The sequence below is a fragment of the Cottoperca gobio genome, unplaced genomic scaffold, assembly GCF_900634415.1.
Source record: "Cottoperca gobio unplaced genomic scaffold, fCotGob3.1 fCotGob3_89arrow_ctg1, whole genome shotgun sequence".
NCBI classification, from domain to species: Eukaryota; Metazoa; Chordata; class Actinopteri; order Perciformes; family Bovichtidae; genus Cottoperca; species Cottoperca gobio.
The window spans coordinates 57,501-69,345 of NW_021167074.1; the positions used below are offsets into that span (position 1 = coordinate 57,501).

The 11,845-nt window shown below is 39.9% G+C and overlaps 1 protein-coding gene across 1 annotated transcript in view; it reads right to left on the reverse strand.

Annotated features, from left to right (window-relative positions):
- The window catches only part of hspa9 (heat shock protein 9), a 17,048-nt gene extending 16,899 nt beyond the window's left edge, over positions 1 to 149 (reverse strand). Inside the window, exon 1 of the mRNA XM_029428435.1 lies at positions 69 to 149. Within this exon, the coding sequence (XP_029284295.1) occupies positions 69 to 149 (81 nt within the window). The remainder of the gene's footprint in view (positions 1 to 68) is intronic.
- Positions 150 to 11,845: the final 11,696 nt, after the last annotated feature.

The window sequence follows — 11,845 nt, forward strand, 5'->3', positions numbered from 1 at the left end:
ATCTTATAACTATGGTAACTAATATTACAGTATGTTAAATTACTTATACAAGATTGTTTGTAACCCACCTTCTTAATCAAAGAGGACATATTTATTGTACAGTTCCTTGTCGGGCGAGTCCTTGAAACGCTTTTGGCGACACTCAACATTTTGACAACTGGAACTGGCTAACTAAATGTAATAAAACGTCTAATGTCGAAACAGACTCGCTGAACTGTTGAATAGCGAAGAAGAGCTACACGATGTCAAGTCTCGGAGTGTCTTTGTCCCGGGATAGAGGCTTAGAGGGTCTGAGCTCGAGCTCTGGTCCAGCACAACAGCAACTGCGAAGGTTTTTCTGGAATTATCCAACACATGTTGAACCATGCACCGCTGAAGGACCCCAAATTGGGCTGCACATTTACTGCCTGGATGGTTTGTAACAGTTAAAACAATATTATATAACTGTTTAATAAATGAATGTACACTTGTTATTAATACTATTATATAAATAAGATATCAAAAATGTTTGATTTAGAAACGTAACACATTTCTGCTACGTTTTCCTTTTTGTGATCATGAACAGAATAGGGCACACACACGTAGTGGGCATGTGAAGGTCATGATGTAACGAGGGGTATGCGCATGGCGGTGTCACATGTGTTACATCAGGGATGCTGAATGGACATACAGGACTGTCTCAGAAAATTAGAATATTGTGATAAAGTTCTTTATTTTCTGTAATGCAATTAAAAAAACAAAAATGTCATACATTCTGGGTTCATTACAAATCAACTGAAATATTGCAAGCCTTTTATTATTTTAATATTGCTGATTATGGCATACAGCTTAAGAAAACTCAAATATCCTATCTCTAAATATTAGAATATCATGAAAAAGTATACTAGTAGGGTGTTCAACGAATCACTTGAATTGTCTAATTAACTCGAAACACCTGCAAGGGTTTCCTGAGCCTTGAAAAACACTCAGCTTGGTTCAGTAAACTAAATCACAAGTATGGGGAAGACTGCTGATCTGACTGCTGTCCAGAGGACCATCATTGACACCCTCCATCAGGAGGGTAAGACACAAAAAGAAATGTCTCAAAGAGCAAGCTGTTCACAGAGTGCAGTTTCAAAGCACATCCACAAAAAGTCTGTTGGAAGGGGGAAATGTGGCAGGAAACGCTGCACAACCAAGAGAGATGACCGCAGCCTTAACAGCATTGTGAAGAAGAGTCGCTTCCAGAATTTGGGGGAGCTTCAAAGACAGTGGACTGAAGCTGGAGTCCAGGTATCAAAAGCCACTGTTCACAGACGTGTCCGGGAAATGGGCTACAATAGCCGTATTCCCATGGTCAAGCCACTTCTGAACTCAAGACAACGGAAGAAGCGTCTGACTTGGGCTATGGAAAAGAAGCACTGGACAGTTGCAGAGTGGTCCAAAGTCCTCTTTTCAGACGAAAGCAAGTTTTGTATTTCATTTGGAAGTCAAGGCGCCAGAGTCTGGAGAAAGGCTGGAGAGGAGCAAAATCTAAGTTGCTTGAAATCCAGTGTGAAGTTCCCACAGTCAGCGATGGTTTGGGGAGCCATGTCAGCTGCTGGTGTTGGTCCACTGTGTTTCATCAAGCCCAGAGTAAATGCAGCTGTGTACCAAGAGATTTTAGAGCACTACATGCTTCCGTCTGCTGAAAAGCTCTATGGAGATGAGGAATTCATTTTCCAGCATGATCTGGCACCTGCCCACAGTGCCAAAACCACCAGTAACTGGTGTACTGACCATGGCATTACTGTCCTCGATTGGCCTGCCAATTCCCCTGACCTGAACCCCATAGAGAATATGTGGGGTATTGTGAAGAAGAAGCTGAAAGACACCAGACCCAACAATGCTAATGAGCTAAAGGCCGCTATTGAAGCATCCTGGGCATCCATAACACCTCAGTAATGCCACAGGCTGATTGCCTCCATGCCACGCCGCATTGATGCAGTAATCCGTGCAAAAGGATTCCCAACCAAGTACTGAGTGCATTAATGGACATTTTCAAATGTTTGATTTTGTTTTGCTGTTATAAATCTTTTTTTTTTACTTGGTCTGAGGAACTATTCTAATTTTTTGAGATAGGATTTTTGAGTTTTCTTAAGCTGTAAGCCATAATCAGCAATATTAAAATAATAAAAGGCTTGCAATATTTCAGTTGATTTGTAATGAATCCAGAATGCATGACATTTTTGTTTTTTTAATTGCATTACAGAAAATAAAGAACTTTATCACAATATTCTAATTTTCTGAGACAGTCCTGTACCTGCGTCTGTCATATGTTTACTTGTGATGAATTCTTATCAGAATATAACATTCCTTTTCTACATTAATTTTCTATTGTATTTGATGGTATTCTGTCATGTATTCAATGTCTGTATACATATATATTAGGGCTATCAAGTGATTGAAAAAATTAATCTGCGTTAAAAGCGTTATTTTTTCTGTGACTAATTAATCGAAATGAACTCGTTAATTCGACAGCCCTAATATATATATATATATATATATATATAAACTCTTAATACGTGTATGAGGGAATTGATCCAGAGGGACACATTTCGTTAACCTGCTTCTGTATGTGTTTAAAATACTTTATATATTGATATAAACTAGGGAGAAATATGGTTATTACCTAGGTTTTTTTCTTCTTCTTCAATTAAGGTGCTAGAGGTGTCTCTGAAAATATCGACTTGGTATTATCCAGTTAATTCAGCAATTGTAAATTATAGGTTGGATGTTAACCCTCTTTAGTCTGACTTTTTGTATGACCGTAATCTTTTTTTAAACAGAAAATGATATATTCAACTCAAACTTTAATTTATTTATTTGGTTGTTTTGATGATGGAATACCTGTCAAGACAATGTATGTGTCAAGTAGCAGCTCGACCTCCAGTAGTGCAGGAAGAATGCACACAGATCACATCGTCATACCAAAACGACAGTATAGGTCGATTAACAGTGACTCCCAAAACGACATAATAGAATAATAATAATAATAATAATAACAATAAATAATAATAATAATAATAATAACAACAACAATAATAATAATAATAATAATAATAATAAGCTTTATTTGTATAGCACCTTTAATACAAGAATTGCAGCAAAAACATAACAATTAAATCAAATCAAATTTATTTGTATAGCCTAATATCACAAGTTATGCATTTGTCTCAGTGTGCTTTACAAGACTGTACAGGTTACGACACCCTCTGTCCTTAGACCCTCGCATCGCACAAGGAAAAACTTCCTAAAAGAAACCCCATAATTAAAGGGGGAAAAATGGAAGAAACCTCAGGGAGAGCAACTGAGGAGGGATCCCTCTCCCAGGACGGACAGACGTGCAATAGATGTTGTATGTACAGGATAAACAACATAGTACAAATACAACATTTGACAGAGAATGATGTTGTATTGAAAAAGAGAAAGTTTGGATGAATCCAGGAAAGTGTCAAAAAGGCTTCCCGGTATCCAGCAGGACCAGGGCAGCAGGCGCAGCCACGATTCCTGATCCTGACGTAAGCTTTATCAGTGGCAACCTGCCACATGAGACACAGAAACTCCGGGGATGATGCCCCGGATGATGAGTAATGCCATCCAGAGCTTCTATGTCATTAGAAAATGCGTTTCGGAGGCGTTTAGGGCCAAGTATAATAACTTCAGTTTTGTCTGTGTTTAACATCAAAAAGTTGCTAGACATCCAAGTTTTTATGTCCTTAAGGCATGCTTGAAGTTTAGCCAATTGATTGGTTGGTCTAACAAGACAAGAACAGAGACAAGTCCTTTGTCTGATGCCAATAGAACAGGGGTCGGGAACCTATGGCTCCCGAGCCATATATGGCTCTTTCGATAATGCATATGGCTCGCAGACAATTTTGAGCTGACATTTTTTAACATGATTAACAAGTAATACATAATTGTACTGTGTCATTTTAATGTGAAACATTTAGCAGCAGATTTGTTTTTAGTTCTCCCCTCTCTTTCCTCCGCTCCGTCTCTGACTGTAGGTTAAGGTGTGTTCACACGTGTGTGTGTATGTGTAGAGGAGAAACTGCGCAAAGCAAGCAGTAGACCGGGGGTGTCAAACTCAATCACAGAGAGGGCCAACATTAAAAACTGGGACTACGTCGAGGGCCAAACACGGTCCACATTTATTATATATATAATTTATTAAAGTGCAAAAAGATATGGAACATATTTAAGTCAACTGCAGACGGATTGCTGAGCAATTCAATTAAAATATCTGAGCAGCGAAGTCGGCAAATGCTCTCAGTCGATCAGCAGAATGCTGTCGGGAACACAGCGGTGGAGATGTTTGTCAGTGTTTGGAAACACGTAGTGACCAAAGTTTCCTTCTGCATCTGAGTCTCCCACAGGCAGCTTGGCATCATACATGTCCGTGATCACACGGCCCTGAAGCTGCAGGTTTAACAGTGAGATGCTTCGTTATGTCGCACAAACAGTCCAGCTCACATCGTCCCAGAGATCTGTGGTGTCTTACTCTTTGCTTTCCAAAAACTTTTATTTCATTCACATATTTAGATTCTTCCTCAAATGAATGTTCCCGTGGTTGTGCCATGCATTGATTTAATTACCAAAACCGGCGGGCCAGTTATGACAGACATATGATATTTTCTTGCGGGCCGGATATAATTGCCTTGAGTTTGACACCCGTGCAGTAAACACTGAAACGTGCACATAAATGAGATAAATAACGTAAGCGTTTAGTTTATTTAATAAAAGAGCACCTGTTCAATGAAACGCTGATACCTCTATTAGTACTCGGAGACGTGTTATATTAAAAAATGCACGCATAAAGTTACATTCAAATTTATATGGCTCTCAAGGAAATACATAAAAAAAATATTTGGCTTTTATGGCTCTCCCAGCCAAAAAGGTTCCCGACCCCTGCTATTGATTGACACCTGATTTGAGCCAATAGGAGCTTCCACGCCGTCTCTACAGCCATCAATAGCCAATGAGTGTCAACTTGATAAGGAAGTACCAGCCCCTCTTCTTTTGTTTACAGACCGAGCCAATAGCAACCGAGTCTCCTGATGACTGACATATCGTGTAGCCAATGAAATTCTATATGAAATTCTATATTCCAATGAAATATATGTTTGTGATTTTCATGGACAGGATATCGAGGCGTAGTCGTGGAGGAGAGGGGTTGCAGATCGGTGGCCTTAGGATCTCATCGCTGCTCTTTGCAGATGATGTGGTCCTTATGGCATCATCGGTCAGTGACCTTCAATAGTCACTGGATTGGTTCGCAGCCGAGTGTGAAGTGGTTGGGATGAGGATCAGCACCTCAAAAGCTGAGGCCATGGCTCTCAGCAGGAAACCGGTGGATTGCCTACTCCGGGTAGGGAATGAGCCCATACCCCAAGTGAAGGAGTTCGAGTACCTCGGGGTCTTGTATGCGAGTGAGGGGACGATGGAGCGAGAGATTGAGCCGCCGCTCCTTTATGTTGAAAGGAGCCAGTTGAGGTGGTTCGGGCATCTAGTTAGGATGCCCCCTGGGTGCCTCCCTAGGGAGGTGTTCCAGGCACGTCCAGCTGGGAGGACACCCCGGGGAAGACCCAGGACTCGGTGGAGAGATTATATCTCCTCACTGGCCTGGGAACGCCTCGGGATCCCCCAGTCGGAGCTGGAGGATGTGGCCCGGAGAAGGGAAGATTGGGGTTCCTTACTGGAGCTGCTGCCCCCGCGACCCGACCCCGGTAGACGATGGATGGATGGATGGATGGATGGATGGATGGATGGATGGATGGATGGATGGATGGATGGATGGATGGATGGATGGATGGATGGATATTTTATCTGCAATTTTAATTTAGCTATTTTTATACTATTTTAATTCTGCTAGTTTATACTATTTTAATTCTGCTATTTTATCTGCTATTTTATATTATTTTAATTCTGCTATTTTTATAATGGTACTTCAGACAGATTTACATCTACACTGTGATTATTGTACTGTAAATGCTCTTATTCTGTCTAATCTTGTACTAATTGAAATTGAAAACATGCGTGTTTACGGTAAGCGCGTCATTTCCAGTTGTTAATGTTTCTGTGTTGCTGGTAGCATACTTCGGCAGCTCCAGCTTGACCCAATTAATGTTGTTATATTCTTGATCACATCGGCTAATTACCTGTCATCTATCTAAACCTATACTTGTACTTCCGAAGCACTTACAACTCTCTCCTTATCCTCCTTCTCTTAGCGACTCTCGCTAAATCCTCAATTCTTTACGCTCCGTTCGGCTCTGCTAACGTTAGCTGCTGTAGCTCAGCAGCTAGCGATGGCATCTTCCTCTTCCTGTTATGCTCTCTCCTGCTCGGTGTGTTTCATGTTTAGCTATTGCTCTGCCTCCTTTAGTGATAATGGTACGTGTATTAAATGTAGTTTATACGCAGGGTTGGAGGCAAGTTTTAGAGGGATAGATGAGCGGCTCCACACCATGGTCAGTCAGCGGTTAGCAAGTGTAGCTGTTAGCAAGCCCCCTATAGATAGTGTGCAAACACGTGACAAAACTGTGTGACGTATGCGTGCGACGCCATGTTGGATGATATACAAATCAACAATGGCGTCTAAAGCGAACAACAACGGCAATACAACTCCAACTTCTTCAAAGTATTCTGACTCTCTGGAGTCCTCTGCAAAGGCAAGATTCAGAGGAAAAAGTCCAAATTTGCGGCCGTGACCCGTACACGCTAAAGCCGTCGGATTATATTGAGGATTTAGATTCATTACCGCCGATTGAATATCCAGATATTGTGAACTACCTTGTGCTACAAACGTCGTGGGCAATCAACGCACAAATGAAGGCATACAAGAGCTTAGATGCTTATAATTTCTTTGTTTCTGGAGAAGTAAGGTCTTACAGTGTTCTGGTATATCATAAGCACAAATGTTTAACTTAAACATTGAAAACATAGCTTTAGCATGAGCTCTTATCAGATATAAAGTGGACGCCACACAAACGGGTGAATTGTGCTTTGTCTTCTGTTAAAGCCTCACGAGTTATGTTGCTAAACCACAGCATACGGTGTTCGGTAGACAGTAATTCATCCCTCTTTTGTGGATCGTTGTTTTTGATGATTTTAGGAAATCTAAAGAACCGTTTCTCTGGGTCAGGAGTAGCGTTATGACCACAATTATACACTGCGCACACGATTGCCATTTTCTTTCAATCTTAGACGTTTAAATACAAAGAAAATTACGAAGCGTTGCATCAACTCACACGCGAACGGGCGCCGTCTTGGTTGTGTATATCATCCAACATGGCTGATTTACGGGTTGGGACGTAAGCGTGACGTCACATGCACACAATCTATAGCCTGTGCGGGCCGACCAGTGGTATCTCCTGTTAGCTGTCACGATGAATGTATATGAATGCCCGTATTTTTTTTGGCGGGGCTGAGCAGCCGGGGGACTGGGTGACTGTCCGAAAGAAGTGAAATTAATCAAATATATGGTTAACAGAAGAGGAGTTATACATGTAAACCTAATTAAAATAAACACCACCGCTGCAAAAGTGCAACGAAATCGAAAAATTAAATGTGGGCTCTTAAACATCAGATCTTTATCAACGAAATCTGGATTGGTAAATGATTTAATATCAGATAATAAGATTCATTTATTTAGTCTCACTGAAACCTGGCTGAGACATGAAGAATATGTCAGTCTAAATGAATCCACTCCACCTGGTTATATTAATACTCACATTCCTCGAGGTATTGGCCGAGGAGGTGGAGTTGCGGCCATATTTGACTCAAACCTCTTGATCAATCCTAAGCCTAAACTAAATTATAACTCTTTTGAAAGCCTTGTTCTTACGCTCTCAAACCCAACATGGAAAACAATAAAGCCAATTTTATTTGTTACTGTGTACCGCCCTCCTGGTCCATATTCTGAATTTCTATCTGAATTCTCAGAATTTTTATCAAGTTTAGTCCTTAAAACAGATAAAGTAATTATTAGGTAGGTGACTTTAATATGCATGTGGATGTTGATAGTGACAGCCTTAATAATGCATTTATCTCAATATTAGATTCAATTGAGTTCAGTCAAAATGTACATGAACCAACTCACTGTTTAAACCACACTCTGGACCTTGTTCTGGGATATGGTGTTGAAATTGAAAGTTTATCAGTGTGTCCACAAAATCCTCTTTTATCAGACCATTTTTTAATAACTTTTGAAGTCTTGTTACTGGACTAGACGCCAGTAGGCAAAATATCCTAAGCTCGATGTTTGTCTGAAAGTGCTGTGACTACATTTAAGGAAGTTACTTAATCTTTAGTCCCTCCCAAATTAATCATCTTGTTGATAGCGCTGCAGCCTCACTGCGTATAACACTCGACTCTGTCGCTCCTCTAAAGAAGAAGATCATAAAACAGAAAAAGAAAGCTCCATGGCTTAATTTACAAATCCGCAAACTAAAACAAAAGTCGAGAAATCTTGAAAGTAAATGGCGTTCCACTAAATTGGAAGAATCTCGTTTAGTCTGGTTAGATCATCTTAAAACGTATAAGAAGGCTCTCCGTAATGCCAGAGCAGCTTATTACTCTTCCTGAATAGAAGAAAATAAGAACAACCCCAGTTGTGTGATTTTTTACATAATAATAGTTTATTTGAGGTTTTTCAATCTGGATTTAGAGTTCATCATAGCACAGAGACGGCACTGGTGAAAGTTACCAATGACCTTCTATTGCAGGGGTCGGGAACCTTTTTGGCTGGGAGAGCCATAAAAGCCAAATATTTTTTTTATGTATTTCCTTGAGAGCCATATAAATTTGAATGTAACTTTATGCGTGCATTTTTTAATATAACACGTCTCCGAGTACTAATAGAGGTATCAGTGTTTCATTGAACAGGTGCTCTTTTATTAAATAAACTAAACGCTTACGTTATTTATCTCATTTATGTGCACGTTTCAGTGTTTACTGCACGGGTGTCAAACTCAAGGCAATTATATCCGGCCCGCAAGAAAATATCATATGTCTGTCATAACTGGCCCGCCGGTTTTGGTAATTAAATCAATGCATGGCACAACCACAGGAAAATTCATTTGAGGAAGAATCTAAATATGTGAATGAAATGAAAGTTTTTGGAAAGCAAAGAGAAAGACACCACAGATCTCTGGGACGATGTGAGCTGGACTGTTTGTGCGACATAACGAAGCATCTCACTGTTAAACCTGCAGCTTCAGGGCCGTGTGATCACGGACATGTATGATGCCAAGCTGCCTGTGGGAGAATCAGATGCAGAAGGAAACTTTGGTCACTACGTGTTTCCAAACACTGACAAACATCTCCACCGCTGTGTTCCCGACAGCATTCTGCTGATCGACTGAGAGCATTTGCCGACTTTGCTGCTCAGATATTTTAATTGAATTGCTCAGCAATCCGTCTGCAGTTGACTTAAATATGTTCCATATCTTTTTGCACTTTAATAAATTATATATATAATAAATGTGGACCGTGTTTGGCCCTCGACGTAGTCCCAGTTTTTAATGTTGGCCCTCTCTGTGATTGAGTTTGACACCCCCGGTCTATTGCTTGCTTTGCGCAGTTTCTCCTCTGCTCGGTTTCGCGAAGGGCGGGGCTCCGCCCTCTACACACACACACACACACGTGTGAACACACCTTAACCTACAGTCAGAGACGGAGCGGAGGAAAGAGAGGGGAGAACTAAAAACAAATCTGCTGCTAAATGTTTCACATTAAAATGACACAGTACAATTATTTATTACTTGTTAATCATGTTAAAAAATGTCAGCTCAAAATTGTCTGCGAGCCATATGCATTATCGAAAGAGCCATTTATGGCTCGGCGAGCCATAGGTTCCCGACCCCTGGTTTAGGCAAGCTAAGCTTGTATGAAAAATATCACTTTATTTAATGTATCCTAAGGAGAAACTAGGTAAATCTTAAACTTAAGAATAATAAATAGAAGGCTAAATGTCATCTTCATATCACTGAATGGAATGGAAAAACAACAATAGGCTGTATAAAGCATATGCTAATAGGGGGAAACCCTGGTGTATATCCTGTATATCATTTATTGTTTATTTAGGATACGTTTTATGATTAATCTTTGACTATTCCAATTCATTCAGTAAACATTTTCAAATAAATCATGTAAAAAAAACTGTTAAATGTCTGGAAGACCCCAGTAATAAAATTATCAAATTATATTTTAGTGGCTTTTTGTGAGTTGATATAATCAAATCAAATGTATTTATATCGCCTAATATCACAAATGACACATTTGTCTCAGTGTGCTTTACAGACTGTACAGCATACGACAACCTCTGTCCTTAGACCCTCACACTGCACAAGAAAAAATTCCTAAAACAAACCCCACAATTAAAGTGGAGACTGTACAATAGTATATACAGTCCCTTGGCAGTCTAAGCCTATAGCAGCATAACTATGTCCTCCTGTTACATTACATTACAGGTCATTTAGCAGACACTCTTATCCAGAGCAACTTACATTGAACTAAGTACAGGAACAATCTCCCTTGAGCAACTCAGAGCTCAGTACCTTGCTCAGGGGTACACTGGTGGCAGCCTGGTATTGAACTCCCGACCTTCTAGTGATTTGTTTGAAAGGCATACCACTAGACCTGTTCAAACATTTATAGTGATAGGGCCCCATTGTACGTGTCGGTTTGGCTGCACTAGTTACCTCAGGAGCTGGTGACAGCAGAGGGTGAAGTGAATAGTCAAATACATTTTCATGATAAGATAACAGTCTTCTTTGGTACGTATAAATGACATATTTTGGTAATTGGTCTCCCAACTTTAATAATGACAGACATATATATACACATACATACCTTTTAGAATTTGTATTTATCCGCCAATAATTAATGTTTGTTTAAGTCTATCAATTTCAAAACATATGGGTGAAATGGTGCTTTATTATATGCAATGTCTGTCTGTGAACATGCAGTTCCAATTTGGTGACATTCTAAACATTATTTCCATAAGTAGATTCTGTCCCCTTTGGAGAAGCCTACATTTTCATTACTTTCGGTTTGTGTGAGGATCCACACCGAATAAACTAGTTTTGCAGTAAAATATATTTTTACAAGTTCTATCTCAACATCTAGGGGCCTTAGTTCTTCCACTGAATTCTCTCATGTAACCAGCAGATATCTCTGTTGCAGCCTATCCTATTTTATACATATATATGTGTTGTATGCATGAGTATTCCACACTGCATTCTGCTTGATTTTTATTGATTTTAGGGTTAGGACTATCCATCATGCTTTATTAACATGAACCGTGAGAACACCGCATATTGGTGAAGGTTATACTTTCTAGTGTCATCTGAATTCTGAGGTAAATGGTTTCTTGTATGGAACTCAACTTTAAATGAGTGGCATTAGCTCAGACCATAGGGACTTGGCTTGGGAACTTGAGGGACACCATTTCAAGTCAAACGGACCAAGTAAGAAGTGTGGTACTTTAAGAGGAGCCAGTTCCCCTCGAGGGCACTGTACAGTAGCTGCCCACTTCTCCTAATAATACTAGGATGGGTTAAATAGCAGAGTCTGGATTAAACTGTCTGTGCATTTTAATGTTATATGTACATGTAAAGCGTCTTTGAGTACCTTTTTAAAAGCGCTCTATAAATCAAAATTATTATTATTATGTGTGTGACTGTAGCCGGTCTGTAGCTGACACCACGATCGACTCTGCGTTGTGTTGTGTAGAACCAGGAAATAACGATGGAGAACTTCTGCCTGTTCAATCAGCATTTATTGTCTCTGACCGTTGGTGTTTTCCTTAATTTGTCCATAA